The following is a 25,078-nucleotide window of genomic DNA, read 5'->3' on the forward strand; positions in this document are numbered from 1 at the left end:
TGTAGATATACTACCAACCCCCCCCCCCTTATTAGACTTATTTAAGCATCTAACGATAGGTCGCAGTGTAGAGCTGTTATTAATGCCACAATGGTCAGTGTGATCAAAATAGCAAGAACTGAATCTGAATCTCAGGCCCAACATTATTCTGCTTTAGCCTATTCAACTCATCCGCTATCTTACATTTCCTCATGTAGCAGAATTCACGATGACACAATAAAGCAAGCAATATTACAACTTATAAAGAAGGGTAAGCTTTTATTGTTGATTCAAAGAGTAATCTTTCGGACAATTCATTGAGATATCCACATCTGGACAGTACATTCATGTAAGACAGGTCAATGTACAAAGTGCTCTGGAAACAGTATCTGCCTCCAGACATCCTTTTGGCATATGTGTTGTAAGAGTGCAAGCAAGCTCTGCTCTATACTCCACAGAAAGTTTGTATCCAGGACACATGTGCCATTTGCCTGTGTTTGCATTGCGGAGGACAGCAGCTGCAAAAAAAGGGTACAAATGTCCACATCATAAGGGCAGATTTATCAGTACACCTCCTCTGGTCTTGTAGCCTATTGATATTTCACTGGCATGAACTTGTTAAAAGCAAATGGCCTTTGACCTGAAATAACTTTGGTGAGTGAAACAAGTTAACATGGATATCACTGTATTTGAGATGATTTGGTCGTGAAAAAAAGAACATTGTATTTGTATCATACGTATGTGATAACAAATTCAGAGATTGCATGACATGCAACAGATGTCTCAGCATTTACCTATTACAAGTGTTCACAAGACAAACTAGTGCTCAAAACTTCAAACTTCATTTCTTTTTACTTCAATTTTCTACATGACTTGGATAATCCTAATAATTCTACAATGAAATAATTACGAGAACATGAATTAATAATTATATATATTCCAATCCTAAAACGGATTGACCATTATGTAGCCTAATCAAAGATAAATGATGGTAACACTAGCAACTGTTACAAGTATTATTTGGAGGCGCGCTTTGTGAGACCTAATAACCCAGTACAGTGCTTTGACTGAAGAATGGAATCAATTGGAATGTGTTACTCTCACACTCAAGCTTCGGAACACATACAGTACAATTACACCAAGAACAAAGACAAAACATTCACACCCTATTCATTGCTAAGCATGTGAGAAGATGATTTCAATTGCTGATGATGTCTTAAGTGGGACTTCATGAACAAAACACCTGTTACTCATTTATATTCGAATCCATTATCTGTAACGTTTCTTCTTCCTGAAGAGAGAGGTGAGAAAGAACAATATCACATACAGGCCACAAAGGGTTCTCACACACATGTACAAGGAGAACATGATGGAAAGTAATGTCTTACACCAAAGTTACAGTTCAGCTGTAGACATTATGATTGTCTAGTGGTACTAAGCAATGAGCCATTCCAGGTCTGATCTTTTTATTTGAACCAACAACTGCTGTTTTGGAACCTTTGGAGAGTTTGCTTGGGTGATAGCATAGACACATTAAGCAACCTGTGTTGATGTGTAGGCTGTGTTTAAAATACTACAACCCCTTTTGTGTGAGTACAGTCTCAGGTAACATTTCTGTTTCATACGGGTTGCTACATTTATATGGGTGGACTTAACATCCAAAGGAATAGTTCTGAGCTTTTGTCATCCGGTCAACTATTATAAAAGATTGACCATAAGCCTGGTGTCTGTTGACAACAGATTAGGAAAATTGGGACAATAAATAAAATAAAATAAAATTGCTCCTGTTCTTAATTAAACTGAACATTGTTTGCAAAGTTTGAAAGCAGAAACATCGGTACATCATCCATGAGTTCAGAGGCACCACATAGAGACCCTATCCATAATTCCTAGGAGAACATTTTGGCATATTATAGATGCTAAATACAATTAAGGGTATAACTTAGGCCTCTGCAGCCCCTGTGCGTCAGGTAGACCCTAAGTCTTAAAAGGGCCTTATAGGCTTTTTGATGCATAAGTAAGCCATTTGATGCTGGCAATTATAGCATTTAAATTTAAAACCGAACCTGGATCAATACATGGATACAAGACAGCTCGCACAGGCTCCCTATGTTATACCACTTCATTAATGCCTAATCTCACGATTTCCTAGTGCCAAATGCTAAAGTTGAAGTCATATTTATTAAAATAAATTCACAAATAAAGAAAAAATTAATAATAAACAAAAATCACCTAGTTGAAGATAAAGGTGGTTATGAATAAAATGATGCTCATTTAAATTCACAGAACACATTTGCTGTATCATAATTGTTTTCTTAAGGGGGAAACAGAGACAGACAAAGACATTGATCATCATACTATTTAACACGTGTCCACAGGAAAGGTACCTTCTGGACATTTCCCTGTTTAGGTTTGTTTATGCATAATGGACTCTGGTATGCATTTAAAAAAAACAAAATTTTGAGCACTCTCTCCCAGACTTGTATTGTTAAAGTCAGAAGGCTAAAAACTAATGCCCATAGAAATATGCTAAACACTCTTTCCATTGAAAATACTGTCATTCTTTTTGAAACCCATGTTGAAATGTAATTTCCTTTCTGCTATCCTTTAGACATGTCTTTGTGGAACCTGAAGTTCAAACCTTCTACATTATGATGCATAAAAATGCATCAATAGGACTAGATGTCATTGATTGTGTCATCTTCAGGTGTTCTCCATTCCCCAGAGAACTAGTCATTATTATCTTCCTTAGTCGGGTTTACAGTTTAGAATCCCAATTGACCACACAAGTTTGTTTGTTCCAAGGAATTGAGGAGTTTGGTTCAGTATTGTGCACTAGGGCCAACTATCAATTTAAACCTGCAACCCAAATAGTTATTCACCATACTGGCTTCCTAGACTCTATTTTAATGGCAGTTAGATATAAATCCTTGACTGAACAGCTATTAAAATGATGGTCCACTTATAGCTAGAGATATTTACCTTTCACCTTGATTAACTCCCTCTCATTGAGTCACCCTCTCATTTTGCTCAGTGATGGCTCTCTTTCCCTAAATCCTGTACTTAGATTTCATGTGTTTTTTTTTTTATCTTGTAACTAATTTCTTGGACAAAAATAAAAGCTACTCTGAGTGCATTGCGTTTTCTGCTTGGGATATTGTCCTAATTTCTTATGTTGATACATGTTTGTCCTAAACACATGCAAGCAAGAGCAGAATAAAGATAGGTAGATAGATGATAGATAGATAGATAGATAGATAGATAGATAGATAGATAGATAGATAGATAGATAGATAGATAGATAGATAGATAGATAGATAGATAGATAGATATTGTAATTACCATTTGTAATTACCATGCTGTAGAATTATTGTGGCTGCAATCATTAAACTGCTTGCTTTTGGCATCTTTCCAGGGAGGGGCTTTGCATATAATGAGAATTTACAATTATTATAAATTAGATACACATTCCTACTTCTGTTCTACTAAAACATATACATTTTGTATTGCCACAAAAATTAACTATATAGTAACAGATATAAAAGATCTGCTTATTTTTCCTTCGTACAAATGCCAGCAACAGAATGCAGAACCCTTGGCTCCTTTTGTTGAAGCTAGTTAATCTTGTCAGTTAAATACTTCTTAAGTTACTAGTGACCTTAAAACCTTTCTATGGTCTATGCTAAGTAACTTTGTAATGATGGTCTAGCTCCCCGTGGACAGATGACTGGGCAGGAAAATCCAAATCACCTCTAGAAGCAGTTTCAAAGAGGAGACATTTGCAAAGCATCCAATCTTGTGTTGAAGAGGTTCACTGGGCATGGAGGGATTAAACTTGCACTTTATCAACCCATTTCTACACCTGCTCTGCTAATAGAAAGGACTTCAAGTTAACAGGGCGCCTTTCAAAAAAAGCCTATTTGAAATCGTGAAGATATTAAGGTCTATGTGAAATGTTTTAACGTTTCTTACAATATATAAATCAAGAATATATGTCGATCAGCAAATTATGGAACCTTTCGCTTCTGTTTGCTTTGGATGTTAGTGAATATGGAATTCACTTGCAGAATACAGAACTATATGTGAAGTTTCCTTATGATGAGACAAGTTATATTTTTTTCTTAGGTGTTTTTAAGTAAGAAGGATCAATATACTAGATATATTTTAGAATATTGTAGTGTGTTGGGGTTTTTGTTGCCTATTAAAACTATGTAAACATGGCATGATGATAAATCAAAACTTTTATGTTCCAAGCTCTGGCAGATATTTATATAATCATTGTTAACCAATTGATTAGAATAGTGTCAGGAAAGCAAATGTTTAGCTTTCTCTGTGGCACACAGAGGGTTAAAACGATCTTTTTGCTTGGGGTGAGTGTGGCTTTTCAGCTAACTGGCTGCCTGGACTTCACAAATCGCTGACAAAGGACCTTTAACGTTTCATCAACGTTGTTAGGACAACAAGGAAGAATGTCTCAGATAATAACTCCCACTTCAAAGATTTCTCAGCTCAATAGAACCCGGTGCATCCTTTTTATTCATCCACATGAACTGCCACTAAAGAGAGTGAACTATTTGGATTTTTTTTCTTGGCCGTGTTTATTTTTCCTCTATTCATAGAGGTACTTGGATAAAATAAACAACAAGACAATTACTTCAACACTCTCTTTAACCACTTCGCTGCCAGCGTGGGATGTTTACCATCAGGCAATAAAATGGTTAATAATTATTGAGCTCCAGTCCTGATCACATTTGCTGTCGATGCAAATGCAGTGAAATTAATTTAAAAATTAAGTTCCAACATGTCATCACATTGTGTGAAATATGTTTGTAAATAGTGTACTATTAGTATTGCTCATTTTTTAATTATATAATATATATATAGTATATTATATATATACTAATATATATATAAATGTAAATCTTTACTGTGATATATATAGATATACATATGTATATCTATATATATATATATGTATATATATGTACAAATGTGATATCATATAATGTAATAATTTAATACCACAAATAAAATCTCCAAGTCCCCGACTTTAACTAAACATTTTATTCCATGATCATGCTCAATCGACATTCGACTTCTGCCACAGAGGATCTTTATATATATTAGAAAGGTTTATAACATAGGGGGATTGGCTGTATTAAGTTAGCATGAAACCAAAGGTCATTTCAAATGTATCTTAATAGACTGTGTCTCAAATGGAGTGTGCCTCTTTTGAAGACAGCTTGCAATGACCCCACTCATTACCATAGAGATCCTAACTTAGCGTGTTGAGGCTCCATAAAACTCACACTTTCAACCCCAAAACCAGACTCTTTGAACAACCCGAACTTGATTATGTCTTTCTTCTATTCTTTTCCTTTAAAACCATTTCCTTGCCTTTTGAAACTTGGCCATCAAATCAAAATGAATTCTCTGATCACTGAAGAAAGCAGAAACAATGGTCCACTGACGCCTCAATTGAGAAGGTTCTTTTCATCTCAACATTTTTATCCATTTTTATTATGATCCCCAACAAGTGCTCATTCGCGTGGTTTTTGTTTACTGGAAATTAAATGAAAATGATTTAGCAGGAGTCAAAGACAAAATATATAAGAGAATACACAAGAGAAAGGCTCCTTTAGACGTAAATATTATGTTCCCAATGAAAAGACTAGAAAGCCTCCAGACTCTGCTATTGAAGAATTAAGTATGACTTGCCCATTGCCTTACAAACACTAACTTACCATGAAGATTCACCGTTGAGAAGAATACTTCTTTGTGGGAAAGTTCTTTGATGTCTAAAGCATAATATTCAAGCTTTCAGCTGTGACTGTCTAGAAGATTACCTTAAGAGCAACAGGGCAGACATCTGTAACAAGCAAATGAAAAATTAAAGGTGATTAGCCTATAGAATCAAACAGTTTGAGAAATTCACAGCCAACTACAAGAATAGGAAGCAAATATTGGCTCTCATAGGCACAGCGTTCTGCAGAATATATATATATTTTACATTTGTTTTCCACATGGGCAACCATTTTGATGATATGGAAAGCAAAATCAGTAAAGAATCATTTAAATTCTGTTGGTGCATAGTGGTGTCTCTGTGTTACTTATACAAATATATACATAGACTATTTTACCAGACCATGGATCTGTTACTAGTAGGTTTGAAACCCCAGACTTAACATTATACCCCATTGTCTATGGAATATAACTACTTAAGTATTAGTAAACGAAACACAATATTTATGGTAAAGATGACCCAACATGTCTTCTTTTCTTTTAGTGGTAAAAAAATTTATTTTACAGAACATGATTTGCAACAGCAATCATTAACTTCCATTTAAAAACAATAGCACCTCACAAACATGTTTAATAATTCTGTGTGAAATCTGTACAATGACGTCATTTCAACACCACTTTATACTACAATGCCCTATATGGGAAAGTGATCTGACACATTTCTAGAAATAATTACATGGCCAATGGTGTCTTTAAATCCAGGACAACTCAAAATAATATATACACATAAATAACTATATCATTATTAATTATAAACATTTCACTGACCATCATAGCTAATTTAAGATTTATTTTTATACAAACAAGTAAAAAAAATCAGCTTTATAAAAGCACTGGGAGTGTAGGCTAACAAAAGTTACAACGCCATGACGGTATGCCTTTGACAATTTATAGTGTACAACTGTACATCATCTACAAATCGTTAGCAAAACACTTTGGTTCATTGATGAACAATGTCCTACATGGTGAACAGTAAACATAGATTGAAAAGGGAGGGGCAGTTAAATTGTTTGTGCTTTTCTGTCCAAATTCAAGCTTCAGAAGCCAGTAACAGTCTGTTACACACTCTTACACCAGCATTTATTTTACATTTATATGTGTTCAGCAGTCATGGAACTAATCATGAGGACCAGTCCCTTGTTTAGAACTACAACAGACATGATGGTGTTTCCAGTCTTTACAAAATACAGAATTTTGAGCCTTTAGCATAGAATGAATTTAAGGAATGTAGTGCTAGGTAAGACTGACTCCTAGTAAGTCGACCTAGGCTCACAGTTATTGTAGGAAGCCTTCCGATGGTCGGGTGAAGGAGTGTTACTGGGTGGTGTTGGGATGCCACTTGCCCCTGAGCTTTGGCACACATACCATTCACTCAGGTTGGCTCCTTGGGAAGGTGCCAGAGGTTCTGAATGTGAAGAAGCGGCTGGAGGGTCCTGTCCCGAATCAGAAGAAGGTGAAACTAAAGAAGGTATAGAGGATTCATAGCCTGAGCTGGGAGGTGGAGATTTGCAGTGGACTTTCATGTGTTTCCTCAAAGAGCTGGGGTGTGTATATGATTTGTCGCATCCTCTTACTTTGCAGTTATAGGGTTTATCGCTGGTGTGGACATGTGAGTGTTTCTTCCTGTCACTGCTGTTGGCAAAGCGTCTGTCACAGCCTTCAAACTCACATTTAAATGGTTTCTCGCCTTGAAAACAAAACATGAAATACATGTTAGAACACTGTCAGTATAAAATAGTAGTTTATACAGTTTATCAAGTGATATAACTCACCCAATATTATGCTTTTACTTCTGATTAATGGAAATAACTATGAGACAATATTTACCTCAAGGTTTTAAAAGTTAATTTTAAAACTGTAATTTAATAACAATGATTCACAAATATTATATATATATATATATATATATATATATATATATCAAGAAATTTGCACCAAAGGCAAAACATTGCACGATATACAGTAATGGAACAGTGCCATAGACTAAATGTGCAGCATAAATCGCTTGAATTAATTAATTAATAACTTCTTGCAATATTTTTCACAGACAAAAGCAGCATATATTACAGGAAATAGTAACTAATATGAACTAATAAAATGATTAGAGTTCCTACTGCACGCATAAGCTAGGCAAGATCACGTGATTAAATGTATGCAGGTCTCAAGGTTATATATATATATATATATATATATATATATATATATATATATATATATATATATATATATATATATATATATTCTACTTCATATATGTGTTATTTTGTGTATCATACTATTCCTAAACCACATATAATATTCATGAAACTGCAGAACACACCATATCACGTATATGTTTGCAATATTAAAATTCTACAAAATCATATAATTCATATGGTTTTGGTGGATATTAAACTGACAAGTATGTGTTTTCTTAAGGGACATAAGGGAGGAATAGTTGCTATACCAGTGAACTTTTAGGTCTGGAGAGAAGTGAGCCTTCAAACCAAGTGTTGCTGCTTTTAGGTGAGATCCCGTAGATAACATGTCCCTTTTATTTGATTTCCCATGTGAGGAAGATGCAATGAGAAATAAGATGTATGGAGTAAACAGCGATCTGTTGCATACATCAGATATAGGAGATTGATTTTCATTTACACGCACGATCGTGTTCACAGGCATTCCACTAAGAATGGAACTAGAATCCAGTGTCCGGCCTAAATTGATTTTTGTGACCCAAAAAAATAAGATGAAATAAATCGTATTTTTGGAGGTATACAAATATATGAGGAAGATCGTTTTTCTTTAAGGCCTAACCTGTGCTTCGTTTCTCTAGGGGCCTATTTAATCCTTAGTACTTATTTATTGATTTATTTATTTTATTTATTGATAATTGTTTATAGAAAAAGATAAGTTATTCAGGTGGATCACATTACTGAAGACCCTATTAACAGATTTCTTAATAGTCTGGGTGAACAAGTCTACCTTGTGCACATACAGGCTTGCATTAAAATACAAGTATATAGTATTTAAGTATAAAGCAACAATTACATGAAAATAATAAAGGAGTCGTCAGGAGAAAATATGTTTCATATTCAAGTCAATTGGAGTTGTTTATTAAGATATATTTCAAAGAAAAACTCAAAATAGATATTGTAGCAAAATGTACATAGTAAGGAATGACCCAGCTACAATATAGCCTTTTTTTGCATACAGGTTAAATTAGTTAGTGACGTTATTTACTGTTTATTAATTAATATATACTGTTTATTAATTATAATATATCCTGTTTATTATTTAATATATATATATATATATATATATAATATATATTCATCAGATATTGTTTTTATATAGTTAAATTTATTTTCAATAAAACTATATTTATTATTGTTCTAGTAAGAAAAATTATTTTCCTTAATTTGAGCTAATTTGGATTATCAGAAGGAAATGTTGAAAATCAGACGTTTATTGACAAACACAATGTGAATGACATCACAAGTGTGACATTTCCACTGAAGCATATGGTATTAACACCTAGTATCCTCATATGTATTTTCTCCTGCATTTCCACCCCGTCTTTTGCAGTCAGATCCTATTAGTGAAATGTAGCCAGATAATATTTATTCAAGGAAATGAAGCAATCCCTACACTCCACTATTTCAGAAGCATAGAGACATATGCCATTAATATTTTACAGAAGGTTAATCCTTACTCTTCAATGAAAAAAAAATAATTAGTACCAAACTGAAATAAGATGTAGTTATTTTTGGTGTGCAAAAAGAAGTGATAATTAAAAGTGATCTGTCTGATACTTTCCAGAACTTGTTCATAAAAATAAAAAGAAAATGTGATAAATGCATTTCAGAATGCATTCTTTACTGTAAACGATAAAAAATGAAAATCTAGGTGAGTCCTCCTAAAAATGAATTTTGTTCATCATTAGATTCATGGGAGGTTCTTAAGAAAAAAGAAAGTATGTTTAGTTAAGAGACTTCAAAAAGAAGATGCTGAGCACCTGTTCACAGCTATTAGTAAAACTGCGAATTTGACATTTATTTTAAATTGAATGTGAAGCAAAAGGCTGGGTAAGTCCTTGTCAGGACAACTTTATGGCGTTAGAAAAAAAAAAAAAACGAGCCAGAATTAATTATTTTTTAGATTAAAATTAATATCGTGAGCTATATTACGCAAATTAATTTATGCTTTACATTTTTTTAAAAATTATCCTTGCTTTGGGCTTTGTCACAAATATACATGATCGATTTATCAGATCTGAATTGTAGTTTTGGTAAATTCTAGAACAACATCATTTTTCTGAATTTAAAGAAAATCTTCATCTCAGACTTTTTAGAGATTTATAACGTGTCCCAGTAATCCAGATTTAATCGTTTATATTGACCATAAAATACCACTTTGAGTTGGTCGTATAAACCTGGCTATATTATTTCATAAATATTAATTAGCTTGTACAAATCTATTTACTCTGTTCATGATTCATTCATTTATAATCCCTAGAGCTTTAAATCAATCAGATCACGAGATGTAAGTGGTCATAAACTATCTCTGGGGATCATAATCAATTCATTTATATGGCTATTTAATGTGATGTTGTAAAATGCAATAGGGTGTCAGTAAGTGGCATCAGTGAATAGACACGGTGAAATCTAAATGAAATTTAGAATTGTCTAAACAAAAAGTAGCATAGAAAAACACGAAAGGAGCTCTCTGTACTGACCTGTGTGAGTTCTTTTGTGGATTTTGAGATTTTCCGATCTCGCGAATACTTTCCCACAGCCGGGGAAGGGACACGGGAAGGGTTTTTCACCTGTGTGGACTCGGATGTGGTTAACGAGTTTGTATTTGGCTTTGAAGGGCTTCCCTTCTCTTGGACACTCTTCCCAGAAACATACGTGGTTGGGTTGTTCTGCCCCACCAACGTGCTCCACTGTAACGTGGGTGACCAGCTCGTGCATCGTTGTAAAAGTTTTGGAGCAGAGTTTTTTTGGTGGCACATGTTCTTCCTCAATCCATTTGCAGATGAGCTCTTGTTTGATAGCCTGCCTCATGTAACGGAAGAAAGCACCGGGTCCGTGGTGTGGAGTTATGTTCATATTCAAGTTCATGCCACTGTAGCCGTGAAGAGATGCAGAAGAAAAAGGGTCTGTCCTGGAAACTGGTTGAGTGAAATGATCAGACCTGCTGTACATATCTCCAGGTAGCCCGAGTCTTATCTGTCCGTTTAGAGGTTGACCACCTGGGGTTGCATGGGAAGGCTGCTCATGAGGTCCAGAGAAGTAGGAATGATTCCCATCTTCTGTATGGTGCCCATGCTGTCCAGGGTAGCTACCTGTTGTTGAGACAAACATTCCATGGTGAGATGCTGTGGTAGAATGCTGCTCAGTCAGACCTGGCATGACTTGTACTGTCAATTCTCTGCCTATTAAAAAGTCCCTACCTGCAGAAATAGCCTGAGCAGTGTGGGGTATAGTTGCGTAGGATACAGCAGTTGATTGAGCCGGGCCAAAAGCTCCTGTTTGACTGGAGGCAACCTCGGCGTGGCCTGCCATATGATGATGGTGGTGATAGTTGTGGTGGTGGTGATGGTGGTGTGGATTATGGGCAGGGCTGATTTTGAGGGCCGCTGGATGATGCCCCATGTGTTCTGGCCGGAATGCAGGACTTGGCCCTAGGCGACAATCTGCAGCATATTCCCCAGGGTGCATATGAGCCATTGAGTGGGAATGACCCACGTACCCCTGAAAGCCTGTCATGCTCTGAGGGGGGTGATGGTGGTGATGATGATGATGAGCCCCCGCTAAATCTACTATTCTCAACGCCGGGTTCCGTTTTGCAAATGTAGGGTCCATTACTGTGTTCCCCAAAGCATCCACACTCATTGCTGCTAATTCTACAGTCACTTGGCTGTGGGAAAAGAATAAAATAAAAACTTTCTCCCCCCAGAAAAAAAGTTTTTTAAGTTTTTTTTTTCTTTTATGTCTACGTGGAATCCCCTACGCTTGAAAAGCAGCAGCAGGAAGCATCGAGACTCTGAATAGAGATTCATGCACACTGCTACTGCCCAGAGAGCTCAACAATAACAGCTGCAGCCGATTGGCTGGCTGGAGATGATTGACGTCACCGCTGACAGGTCCTGCTGAAAGCCTGAAAGGACTGTGAAGTGGGCGAAAACATCGCACTGCGCAGGCGCATGGGAAACCACACCATGTTTACCCCATTCCTCCCACAAATAACACGCTCGCGTTATCACGCACCCTTTTCCGACCTGAAACAGATTGGTAGATAAGGCGTGCTGGAAACGAGCCTATAAAACTTAAAAGAAGTATGTATTTACCTGTGAATTACACAATTAAAAGTATCTGCAGCACTACCAGTTTTTTGACGTCAGATCGCTGTTTCTTTAACAAGCGTGTCTTTAACCATTTCGTAACTAAATACATTTTTTCTCTACCTGAAAAACGCACAATGTTTTTTTCATAAATATATATAATACTTCAGTTTCTCTGGACATGAATGCGATCGTGTTTTAGTTCTGTGGGAGTTCCCTAGTTTTTTTCTGATGCACATTTACAACTTTAAGTTACATTGTAGAAGAGAAAGTCCATGCATTTTGCATCATTGCAATAGACGTCAATGTATTTAATTGATGATCTAACTGTTGCGTCAGCTTAAATCAATCCACAGATAAAATACTGTCTGCATTATTAATAGGTAGTTTAACAGAAATGCTATCTTATCCTACTATATGCTATATTTATTGCGAGCCGGGCTCTCTCCACCGAATGTATCGGTTTGTCTTAGTCTGTCAATTCTTGTCTTGTCATACCCCTTGAATTTATGTATTGTATTAAGCGCTGCGTAAACTGTTGGCGCTATATAAAAAAGATAATAATTATATATATATATATATATATATATATATATACCATACATTATATGCTTGTGTATTTGCATCTTCTTGGTTCTGATCTTGTTCTAGGTGGAACCATTTTTAGAGAATGCCCTATTATAAAGGTTATATAACTTGCCTAACGCCACTTTAAATTAAGCCGTACAAAGCTTAAGCTAATAAATATAATGTAGAAGTATTGATTATTATACTCAGTAAGTATAAATCAGAAGAAAATATGTTTATTTAACCCGTTGTGTGACATTGATGTGAGCAGCTCACTCCTACTGCAGTGAAAGGGTTAGGCGATCAATTATACCTAAATCTAGCTGCGAGCTGTTCACAGTGAACCAGTCCTGTTACCTAATTCCTTATCAAAATGATGTGTTGTCTAACAGCATCCAGGAATGCTAAACATTATTATTATTATTATTAAAATAGTTTATCAGGAAATCACAAAAATAGTGAGCACCATGGAGTACTAGTTGAGTTACTTTGACAAAAAACGTGTTATTCTGTCTAATTAAAACCTACTGAATTATATAGTCAATATATTACCTTCGATGTATTAAATTTTATCTATCTAAGAATAAAACAAGAAAATGATGGTACACAGTAATGTTTCTTAGGAACACACGCTTGTCATTGATGAATTCATGGGCGGTTATTCTTTATTTTTCTTGTATTTATGCCTGTAAACATAAGACACTTATTCAAAAATACCATACATTTTCCTCTTTTTATTACACTAAAGCCAGAAAATTAAATCATGGAAATGCCACTAATAGATTGTATATATTTGAGGCCTCATGTATTCATTGTCTGGTAGCCATGCCATATGTTGTATGTAAAATATTCATCCAGTGCAATGTACTAAAAGGACGATTATAAATGAGAGACAGTATATATCATAGGGTATTAACAAAAATGTAATCTAATATACCACCAGGAATATTGAAAAAAATGGCAAAAAAGGGGCAAAGCAAGCATTATAGGGCCTTGCACAAAATATTTACTAAATATAACAAATTAGGTGTAAATGTGGCAAACAATTATCTGGTCAAAAAATAATCCGGCTTTATTATATTATATACATTCTGGTTGATTAATGTAGTTTTGAAATGTCAAAAATGTGTACAAAGAGATTGGATTATGATTATATTCAAATGTGAGACTTCTAGTTGGTAAAAGTATAACGAGATACACACACATGGATATAGTTTATATAAGAGTAACATTTTAATATAAATGTGCAAATTCAAAGCGTTTAAAACATAGGGAAATAAAGTAACTGCTTTTAACTAAGTAATAAGATTTCCTCTATTATTTATTATTTCTAGAACACAGCGGTCATTTTCTAGAACATAAATTATTTAATACAAAAATACTAGTGTGGGAACCGTGCATTTTTGCTAATTAGAGGAGATATTTTTTTAACTATAAAAAAATAATACAACGCATCTAAAGAACCATACATGATTAAAATGATATTGAATCCGTCATAGAAAACACTGCTACAAGCTTTTTTTAAATCTACTGTGTGTGAGTTAAGAAAATTAACGTTTTGAATAATTATGGCCTTTATTGGGACAGTTTTCCATATATATAATTCTTAATAAATAATATTATTGTGTAGTGCTCATAGATAATCAGTAATAAATTGCCGATACAAAAAAAAATCATAAAAAGAGGTATATATATATATATATATATATATATATATATATATATATATATATATATACATACGTATATATATATGTGTGTGTGTGTGTGTGTGTTGGCAGAGAAATGTTGGAAAATATCAGGATAACGTTAATAACCCAATGCAATAAACACAACTCATATCTACCACCAGTGCAAATCAACATTTACATTCTAAAAAGACATCCTTCATATATCTTTCTCATGTCCCTGCTTCACTGACAGTGGCATTTACAGACATTTACAGACTGATCGTGTTGTAGCAATATTCTAAATCACATATACATGCAAGCACATCAAATAAGCATCATATATGTGATGCATATACAACCACCCATATAATGTATTTCTTTAGGTCCCTACTATCGATATATTTTATTTGGGAGTATATGTATTTTCTTAACCAGTTTAATACAATCCAAGAAATATGTGTAAATTCGCAATGGTCAGTTCTATGGAGAAATCTGTATTGCAGGATCACCGCATATTGTTCCCTTGGGGGTGGGTGAAAGCTATACGTCTCTTACATAAGGTTTGTGACAGGACTAACTCCCGATTAAAGTATCTTTGTCAAATGAGGCGTCAGTTACTAACTACTCCGTCCTCATTGTGAAGACCTGGTAGCCTACTAGCCACCACATTGTTAAAGCATGGTATCCCTAGTAAGGATGATACATATCATGTAAACCCCATCAGGAAGATCAAAGTCTTCTTTTTTAATAGGATCCAATACATGTCAAAGCGCATTCCAATCAAATCGTCCGTAAATGAATTCAGGATGAATATGTCATAGAGTAATGTGACAATGTAGTCAACTGAGGTCAGGGTGGTGGTTTAAATGAGAAAGTCGTCAAATATTATTTCACCTCCAAGTAAATGTGCAGTGGGGGGACTAAACAGATGCTGGGCTTGGAATTATTGCACTGATTGGTTTTCCACAAGTAAAACACAACATAAAAATCTCATCAAATGAGACATTTTAAACTTACTTGGCTTCTTCATAGTATTTTTTGCAAACTCCCATCCTTTACGTCATTAAATTCCTTACTCTTTTAAAGTCTCATAAATGTGCTAGAAGGGAACTGGCTACAAAATGGAAACATTTTTTTGTAAATGTATTAATAATTATTACATTTGCTACATTTTCCTACTTGTGCTCTATAACAAGACTTTTTTTTATTGGATTCTGGTGTACTTGGCCAAATCTAGATGGTATGGCATACATTTGAAGCATGACCAGTCTCTGCATGCATATTTCCCTTAAGGATTCCTAAGTATGATTTTGAAGACTATGAAATGTGGCTGGTCAGGTTTCACTTATAGATGGCATACAGCAAGGGATTCTTGTTAGCATTCCTCTGGATTGGGTACAATTTTCGTACAATGCCTACTAGATTTTGTCTAGAAATAGCCAGATCTACGACATGTGTCCAATGTACACTTCATAATGACAATATTGCTAATGTGTGACATGGCATAGACAAACACATCACCCAAACATGTGTAAACACAACGCGTTGATTCCGTCAAATTTTACACACAAATACAATTTATGTTACCTAAGTGACTCCTTAATCCAGATCCTTTGGATTTTCTAATAATAATTTATGTATGAATTTATGGGGCAGTATTTAATACTAAAATGATGCATTAGAACTCCATGTGTATGCGGTGTGAATTTTAAATTTGTATATGTTTGTGTATGTTTTCGTCTTTGTATAAAGATTTTTTCTGGTATATAATGCATGTCCACCTCTGTATTTTTTAAATATATTAATGCAATAATAATGATAATGTGCAATACATATAACAAGTGTGCCATACTGTGTGCTATAGAAGTACAATCAATTATAATGTGAATGTTTTTTAAGAACATCACAAAGATGATATGAAATATATGGCTATTATGACTGATGTAATATGTCAATAGAATATAATAATTTGAGTTGTGGTTGTCCACTATGGGTTATTCTGGGTTTTTTTGTTTTGTTTTTTTAACTTTTATTCGAATGCAGCATGTGTTGTCATTAAGGTGTTAAAACTCAAGTTGTAAAATGATCATCACTTGTTAATTGTGTAACACCTGTCCGCACCAATTTAACACTTTAACCATTTGACTGCAATTAATGGTGTGCCCGTCCTCTGGTAATCAGTGGGTTAAAATAATAAAAGAAACTTTTCAGACACGTGCCTTCACTAATGGAAGACTTTCAAAGGACTTCGAACTCTTGAGGGCCAATGGGGATGTTTCGCTCTTGTGGCAATCGGATGGTTAAAACAATCTGTGAAACTTTTCCGACACTTGGAGCACTTTCAAAGGAGTCTAATCACACTTTTATCTTCAGTGGTAGGGGTCACTCCACTGGCACTCAGAGGGTTAAAAGAGCCCAAGAAACTCGCCTAGCTAAAACTGTATGTAAACGAGTTTTACAGATTTTAACCAGTGACGTGCTGTGATAATTTTGTTATCTAATTTCACTTAGCGTAATATACACATTTGCCACTCATTTGCAAACGTATCACTGTGGAACTCAAGAATGAATAGTAAAAACCCGATCATTGCATTGGAAATATAAATGGTATTAATAAAATATTAAAGATCTTGACAAATTGGCAAATGCTGCTCAATGAAACATATGAATGAGTAAAAGCATTGTATATATATCTCCAAATGTATAGGTAGTCAGTGTCAAGATTTCACTAATCACCCTTTGGATAAAGCGGTTCAAAGACACGTCTATTTATGAATTTGGGACAGGTGAAAATATTTCTGATTGAAGTTTACCAAGGAATGGCTCAGAGGTAAATGTCAATACAGAACAACTTATAAGAAATCATGATCCAGAGCTCTATTTAATAATTCACGGTATGAATACAGTTAGCGGGTTAACGCGCGTTAATGATCGAATTATACCCGCAGAAAGGCTAAGTTGATGCATATTACTTTGCTGTGTCTGTTTATGTAGCCCAGGCTCTGCATGTGCACATGTGCTTGTTTTTGGGTCATAGGTCAAACTCTATGGTATTTCTGAAGTCGGCGACATCAAGAGATTTATCCTTCAACACTCATCCAGACCGATTAACTACATTTCCAGTAACAGAGCAAAAAAAAACAAAAAAAAAAACCAAAACAACAAAAACAAACAAAAATCATGCTATGAAGTCATAACTGCACAGGTCTATCACATACATTGTATTCTTCTTCATCATCATTGCCCTTATAGGCAAAATAATCTGCAAGACACATTCATTTTTCTTACGTCTACATCATATCAAATGAGCAACAAGAACAATCGGATTGCGGTATGTGACGCTAAAAGAAAACAAAATGTATATAAAGCGCATCTAATGAAATCGGATTACCGTCCGTAAAAATCCAAAAGCCCCGTTAAATTTGTAGTATTTATTGATTGATTTATATAGCACCAACACATTCCGCAGCGATGTACACATAATTTTCCCTAAAACCGTAAACAATATCTTTGTCAGCATCACAATATGGAATGTAAGGAAATATAGTGTCAATATATCATAGATGGACTTCTGGGATTAAGGAAACATGTGTAAAATATATTTATCGGAGCAGACAAAGGATGTGATAATTAAATAAATCCCACTGAATTGTTCCCCTCTCTATCTTACGTTTCCATCCTGGGGCAATGTTAAGACAGCAGAATGTGAGGCTCTCTATAGTTCAGCAGGGGAAGCCCATTTATCCTTTCCACAGGCTGCTGGCAGGGAAATAGACCTTTCCAACCTCTATCTACCTATGATAATTCTTTGTCTTTCTGATTGCTACTTAAGGGTCGACACAAAAACATTTTCTGAACAAACACACCACGTGAAAAGATACCTCATTCAGCCTCCATCTGCATGAGAGTACGTGGTAATGGGACGGGTCACAAACAGGTTATGTAAAGAGGTCCTTGGTTACCTTCTTCTCACCGTGATGGCCCCACCTGTTGCAGGATGAGCTTCAGGTCTTCTAAGGAGAAGAGAGGTGTACCCCAAAAATACTTTTTTGCAGCTCCTATCCAGTCAGCCTTTTATTTCTTTTCTTTCTGAAAACAGTAAGGGAAAGATGATGAGGCAGAAATGAGCCGTCGGGATGATATTTTAATGGTTTATATTGTCACGTCGGTGCATGTGGCTTTGAACTAGAACAGCTTTCCTTCCCTGCAGAGAGCTCAGCAAATCCCACTTGATAACTTTTGCATCCCACAACTTTGCTTAAAAAACTCTGTGGATTTAAACACACATCCCTTGAAATGAATCTAGGTTTCATTAGTATACTCCCCATCCTACAGTTAAAAAAATAAAGTCACCTTGAACACACCTAAGTATTGGTGGAGAGTCCTGTGAGTTTTTGGATTTGCAGCCATCAATTTTGGCAATGTGAATATATATATATATATATATATATATATATATATATATATATATATATTGCTAAACCCTATGTACAGCATGTAGATGCATATTTGGGGTGATCACGGAATGTGACCATACTACACACATGCAGAAAGTGTCAGACAATCAAGCAAATAGTGTATTCTGAATAGGAATGTTGATCTGCATTCAATTGAAATGTGAGAGTCTCTCCCTCTTTGTCTTTTTTTTATTATAAAAAGGATATGTTAACTAAGGCCATTTCTATTTTAATTAGCTGCTACCTGCATTTGGCTATTTACAAAGTATTCCTTTTGAAAAGAAGGGGCTAAGGTCTCTTTGTTTAGGAATGAGAGTTAGAAGAGTGGATATAGCAGAAAAAAAGAGGGTCATTGGAAAAAAAAAAAAAGCTAACAAAGGATAAATAGAACAATTCCGATCTGGGATTTAGCAGTTCATGTTTTCATTACTAGAAAATAATTACATCTAATGAATATGCATAAAAGGAGGTAAATACAAAGAGAAATGTGAGATGTGAAACATGACATTTTTAGGGGAAATTTTAATCTGGATTAGATATGATTTTTTATTTTATTTTTTCCTTAGCAGTACTGTAATTCAAGTTTATATTGTAGCCTGAATGTATATTAAATGCCAAAGCCATACCATTCTCTTGATATATAGTCCTGGCTGTCTTTGTAGAGTGGACAAAAAGAAACCATGGTCAGTAATTCTTTAGACTTTAAACTGGGGGAGTGGGGGACAGACAGGTTAATGGTGGGGTGCATCTAGAAAACAACCAAGTGTTGTATGTTTGCACTGAATTCGAATGTCTGCATTTTCCCGAGTAAATCAAAGGGAGTGTAAGTTCTTTTTCTGTTCACTCATCTGAGGGTAAGTAAATTTTCTCTGGCGATCAAAAGCTTGGTCAGTAACAAAGACGCTGCCTGCTTTTTTTTCACCATCCTGGTGTGGCAAGTTGAGGAATTTCAATAACTGTGACAAGAGTGACTGATTTGTGAACTATATAAAAAAGAAGTAAGTTCGCCCGAAAATTTACATTGATCCATTTATAAGCTATTGGAAAAAAAAAATCTTATCTCACATACATAATCATCCAATGCAGATTATGCCACAAGAGCTTGCAATTAAAAGCAAATATTAGAGAGGGAAAAAAAGCAGCAGATCAGAAAAAATAAACAGATCGAAATTGGTTCACCCACCTGTTTTGTGATGGGTACTGAATACATGTGTTATTTCTGAAAAAAAAAAAAGAAAAAAAAAGGATTGTGTTTTCTTGCAAAATCCACTTCTCTGGAAATGGTTAAACAGAACAGAGGTTTCACACTGAGGTTGGGGATTTAAGGAGACAGAAAATTCTTGAAGAGAATGTGGGGATTTCAATGGACCGCAAAGTTGATGTGTATTCTGAGAATAAAGAAGTGTAGACCTAGGAGGAAAGAAGCAAGAATAAGATGTGAAGAAATAAAGAAACTGGGATCTTGGAAGGGTTTTTTTTTTTCTCCTGTAGAAATTTGGGCAGGGAAAAAAAAAAGTTGCTACTCCTAAAAACATTGTTTGTCAAGAGCGGTGTCAGCCTCCCTCACAATACCTGGGATTGATGAGTGGAAATAGCCAATCAGAAGCTGTCTGGGGCTCTGGGAGCCCTTAGTTGGAGAGGCAGGGGTGAAGGGGGAGAGGGCGAAGACCAATGGGCGCTGACGTCCATCCGCACGTGACTCCGCCCCCTCCTCCCATTCATCAAGGGGGGAACCGAGTCGTCTTTTCAATTCATTTATCTGCAGGAATGATTGCCGCTATCAGTCTCCAGCTCAACGCCCGGCTGAGGAGGTGAAAGTTTCTCCCCAGGAAGATAAACCGCAAAAGACAATATTGTGCATGATTTGCGCTTCTCAGGAAAAAAAAGAAAGAGAGAGAGAAAAAGACAGAAAGAGGAGTGTTGGAGAAGTAGAAGAGAAAACATCTTTAAGTAAAACAAAACTCCCAAATGCAAGAATCTAGATCCGTTGATTCTACAACCTCGGTGTTGTAGATGTGACTATCCAAGCAAGTTTCTGCTCCATTGCTGAGATTTTTTTCTCTCCCATGTAAAGAAGCTCCAGAGAGACATTTATCGCTTAGCCTGTGGGTTACTCTTCTGAGAAGCTTTTGCTCCTGCACTGTAGTTTATTGGCGATCAGATTGTAAACGAAAGAGAAGAAGATGCTGCTGGACGCAGGACCTCAGTATCCAGCCATAGGAGTCACTACTTTCGGCTCCTCCAGACACCATTCCACTGGCGACGTGACCGACCGCGAAGTGGGTTTGGGGATCAACCCTTTCGCAGACGGGATGGGAGCGTTTAAAATCAACCCCAGCAGCCACGATTTAGCCTCGGGACAGACCGCTTTCACTTCCCAGGCTCCAGGCTACGCCGCTGCGGCTCTGGGGCATCACCACCACCCGGGCCATGTCAGCTCGTACTCCAGCGCTGCTTTCAACTCCACCCGGGACTTTCTGTTTCGCAATCGGGGATTCGGGGAAGCGGCTAGCGCTCAGCACAGTTTGTTCGCCTCCGCTGCGGGGGGCTTTGCAGGACCCCACGGGCACACTGATGCCACAGGCCACTTGATCTTCCCTGGTCTCCATGAGCAAGCCACCAGCCATGCTTCCCCCAACGTGGTTAATGGGCAAATGAGGTTAGGCTTCTCTGGAGACATGTACGGAAGACCTGATCAATATGGGCAGGTCACCAGCCCAAGGTCTGAGCACTATGCCTCCAGCCAGTTACATGGTTATGGCCCTATGAACATGAATATGGCTGCCCACCACGGAGCTGGGGCCTTCTTTCGTTACATGAGGCAGCCTATCAAGCAAGAACTCATCTGCAAGTGGATTGAGCCAGAGCAGTTATCAAACCCCAAAAAGTCATGTAACAAAACTTTCAGCACGATGCACGAACTGGTCACACATGTTACAGTGGAACATGTTGGGGGACCAGAACAATCCAACCACATATGTTTCTGGGAAGAGTGCTCAAGAGAAGGGAAGCCCTTCAAAGCCAAATACAAACTCGTTAACCACATCCGAGTCCACACAGGTGAAAAACCCTTCCCGTGTCCCTTCCCCGGCTGTGGGAAAGTATTCGCGAGATCGGAAAATCTCAAAATCCACAAAAGAACTCACACAGGTACTACAAATTTACTTCTTTACTGCCAAACATAAACCAGAAATATATATGTATATATGTATATATGTATATATACTCTCTATATGTATATCTATATATGATCTCTAGCGTAACGAACATTTTAAAATAATCAACAATGTATCCAGATTTGTGTCAAGGAAGCTTTTGCTGTTATAGTATATATACTCCTTATTATATATGTATCCATTTTTTTTCTTGTGCAAAAATCATCCCGACCTGTCAAATTTGCCCAAACAGTGGATAATCCTAATTATATTACTGTGGGAAAAACTGTGCTAAATATTCAATTAACCAATTTTCGTCTCGAATTGACAAATTTGTGTAAAATTGAGTTATTTAAGCATACCATCAATCAAGTTCGTGCTATTACCGTGATATAGAATTCTTGGGAATTCCTGATTAACAAAATATGATCCGAAAGGTATTAGTGTATAAATCGCCTATTGTCTAAATTCTTATGCTTCGCTTATATTTAAATTAAACCACCTATTGTGATAAATAGTAATTTGATTGTAAGTGATATATAAATATATATATATATATATAAATATGTATATATTTATATGAGCTAGAATGGTTTTACAAAACCTGTAATGTTTATTCTTTATAATAATTTATTTATAGTTTATGATATATTTTTTAAATGTACATCGCTCAGGAATATTCTGCATCTGAAAGCGAAAGTAGAATGAAACACTGTTACAAAATAATTTTATGTTTTTTAAATTGATGTCTTAATCCATTTAAAGATCACTGTGGCTTCGTGGAAGGTAAAATCTGGAATCTAATGTCTTTATTTTTGTGTTTTTTCTGTGATAGGTGAGAAGCCTTTTAAGTGTGAATTTGAAGGCTGTGACAGACGGTTCGCAAATAGTAGCGACCGCAAAAAACACATGCACGTCCATACCTCTGACAAGCCCTATCTGTGTAAAATGTGCGACAAGTCATACACCCACCCGAGTTCTCTCAGAAAACACATGAAGGTAAATCCACAGACTGCTCAATGCCTGTTATGTTAGTGAGTCTTCGATCTGTTCGCATAGGTCTATTTACTTCACAAAAATGAAACTACAAGGCAAAGAGTTGTGCCTTTTAGTGTTACCATCGGATAAATAAGTTCCTAGAACCCCTTTTTCCTTGTGGGAACACACTTTCAGCATTGGTGTGCCATGGGAACGATCAATGCTTTGACAGAGACACTCAATGGGTTGAGTGACCATTGACACTCACTTAGATTTTTTTATTTTCTATTTGGCCTGGTTTGATACTTGGACGTGTTAACAATTTGATGTAGCACATGTTTGGAAACAATGATGTTGGATTCTAGATCACCAATACTATTTTGAGTGCGGTTATTTTCGTGTGGAAGGCATAGTTGAGGCTTGAAGTGTCAAGTTCAAGATACAAATTAAATTGGTATTATACTAAAAATAGACAAACGTTGAAAAGCATAGACATGGATGATTTCTTCTTCATCCATTGGATTAAATTTCATTTCTTCTTTTTCTTCTTCATATTATTATTATTATTATTATTATTCGATTCTTTAAAAAACCTAACGCTGTGTATATGATATTCCTGACAACAAACACTGGGGTTCCAGATCTGGTTTTAAAACCAGGGCTAATTTATTTTCATTTAGACTTTAAATAAAGGGTTAACTTAAATCTGTAGGGATCCAGTTGTGTGGATTGGTGCATTGGTAGATTCTTTTTTTTAAAATGCTGTTTTTTTTTTCCTCCCCTTCCTCTAAAGGTCCACGAATCATCTTCCCAGGGGTCCCAGCCTTCTCCAGCAGCAAGCTCAGGCTATGAATCTTCAACGCCCCCAACAATCGTGTCACCTTCTTCAGAAAATCAGACCACAAGTTCTTTATCCCCTTCTTCTTCAGCAGTACATCACACGTCCAGTCACAGCACGCTCTCATCAAATTTTAACGAATGGTACGTTTAAAACACATATTTAAACAAAAAGACTCCGAATAATGAACACTTCGAATCAAAAAACCCTAAAGCTGCCAATAGACTCGGGACCGAATAAAAATGAAGAATGAGACCTTTATTTCTAAAGGCTTGGTAGAAAAAAAAATATTAAGGGGGTTTGTAGAATGCATGAGAAGAGGAGGTTGCCAGGCCAAATGCCAACTGTGTAGGGTTTAATGAACCACTAATTAGGGGGTCTCAATCTGCATGTCTTCTCTGGCAGCAGCCTTTTTTTTTGTAAATACAGAATTATTAGTTAAAATGTACTGTTGATTTTGTAAATAGTTATATTACAACTTAAAGGGATATGTGGAATTGTGCTCACTGCATATATGTGCTGGGGTGGGGGTATATACAGAGGGAGGAAGAAATTAAATTTATTTGAATGGCAGAATGTTTTAGTGAATGTGTACCAAAATGTGAAAAAAATGCATTGTATTATTCCAGTCTAAGCGTCCATCTAACAGACTATTACTGGTTATCAGTGTGCTTTCTGTATAAAGTGCAAAACTTTAGTCCCAAAGTCCAGTCCAATTTAGTGCAGTACCAAATGTTGTTTCACGTTTTTGTCAATGATTCGTACAGTGCAAGCCTGAATCTACGTGTCAAACTGTTACATTTCGTTTATGTAAAAGTGATATTAAAAGATAAAAACTATATCTGTCCGTTGCTTTTAACAAATACAACAGCATAATGTATATAATTCATAATTTTCATATTTATCCCGCATGTACAAGGGCCCGGCTATTTACATTGTTTAACAAAAAAATTATTCAATTATTTATGGATAGAATAATTCGTATGTAAAATTTAGTTTGCAAAGCTGTTTCGTAACATTTCGTACATTATTAAAGATTCTGAAAATCTCATGCCATTGTAGGAATCATTCTTTAAATGAATAAAAGCACCCTTCAAGTTTAGTCCAAAGTATTAGGATAATACTGCAAAAGCCATGACTGTGATTCCCCTTATGCCACATCTAAATAACCCCACAGTGTTATAAACGTGATGAATGAAAGGGATCCCTGCTGGCATTACTATAGAGGGTAATTAGTATTTAGAACAAAATTTATGAAATAAATTTGCGGCCGCAATATAATTTAAATGACCTTTATAGACAAG

The 25,078-nt window shown here is 35.8% G+C and overlaps 2 protein-coding genes across 7 annotated transcripts; one reads left to right on the forward strand and one right to left on the reverse strand.

Moving 5' to 3' along the window:
• Positions 1-257: 257 nt before the first annotated feature.
• Positions 258-20,295, reverse strand: ZIC4 (Zic family member 4). Of its 6 annotated transcripts, XR_008351165.1 has the most exons (5): positions 19,987-20,295; positions 18,309-18,435; positions 15,364-15,460; positions 5,724-5,848; positions 258-1,270 (listed from the first exon to the last, which is right to left on the reverse strand). XR_008351165.1 is itself a non-coding variant. In XM_053460927.1 (3 exons), coding segments are annotated over exons 1-3 (1,485 nt in total). In that variant the 5' UTR covers positions 11,661-12,186; the 3' UTR covers positions 5,041-5,847. The 6 variants fall into 6 exon arrangements, 2 of the variants coding, with proteins under 2 accessions (XP_053316902.1, XP_053316901.1); XR_008351166.1 differs by lacking the exon at positions 15,364-15,460; XR_008351163.1 differs by lacking the exons at positions 15,364-15,460; positions 18,309-18,435; positions 19,987-20,295 and adding exons at positions 7,147-7,468; positions 10,499-12,186.
• Positions 20,296-20,986: 691 nt separating this feature from the next.
• ZIC1 (Zic family member 1) lies at positions 20,987-24,826 on the forward strand. Its single transcript, XM_053460928.1, has 3 exons — positions 20,987-21,953; positions 22,794-22,957; positions 23,730-24,826. The coding sequence occupies exons 1-3, from the start codon at positions 20,987-20,989 to the stop codon at positions 23,925-23,927; spliced, it is 1,329 nt and encodes a 442-aa protein (XP_053316903.1). The 3' UTR covers positions 23,928-24,826.
• Positions 24,827-25,078: the final 252 nt, after the last annotated feature.

The sequence above is a fragment of the Spea bombifrons genome, chromosome 3, assembly GCF_027358695.1.
Source record: "Spea bombifrons isolate aSpeBom1 chromosome 3, aSpeBom1.2.pri, whole genome shotgun sequence".
Classification (NCBI taxonomy): domain Eukaryota; kingdom Metazoa; phylum Chordata; class Amphibia; order Anura; family Pelobatidae; genus Spea; species Spea bombifrons.

Excerpts from the sequence above, each read along its gene's own strand:
- ZIC4 (XM_053460926.1), bottom strand. The coding sequence starts at position 11,660 with ATGAGTGTGGATGCTTTGGGGAACACAGTAATGGACCCTACATTTGCA. Across the intron at positions 7,469-10,498 it reads CCACAAAAGAACTCACACAG|GCGAGAAACCATTTAAATGT; the intron begins GTCAGTACAGAG and ends TTTGTTTTCAAG.
- ZIC1 (XM_053460928.1), top strand. The coding sequence starts at position 20,987 with ATGCTGCTGGACGCAGGACCTCAGTATCCAGCCATAGGAGTCACTACT. Across the intron at positions 21,954-22,793 it reads CCACAAAAGAACTCACACAG|GTGAGAAGCCTTTTAAGTGT; the intron begins GTACTACAAATT and ends TTTCTGTGATAG. Across the intron at positions 22,958-23,729 it reads CTCTCAGAAAACACATGAAG|GTCCACGAATCATCTTCCCA; the intron begins GTAAATCCACAG and ends CTTCCTCTAAAG.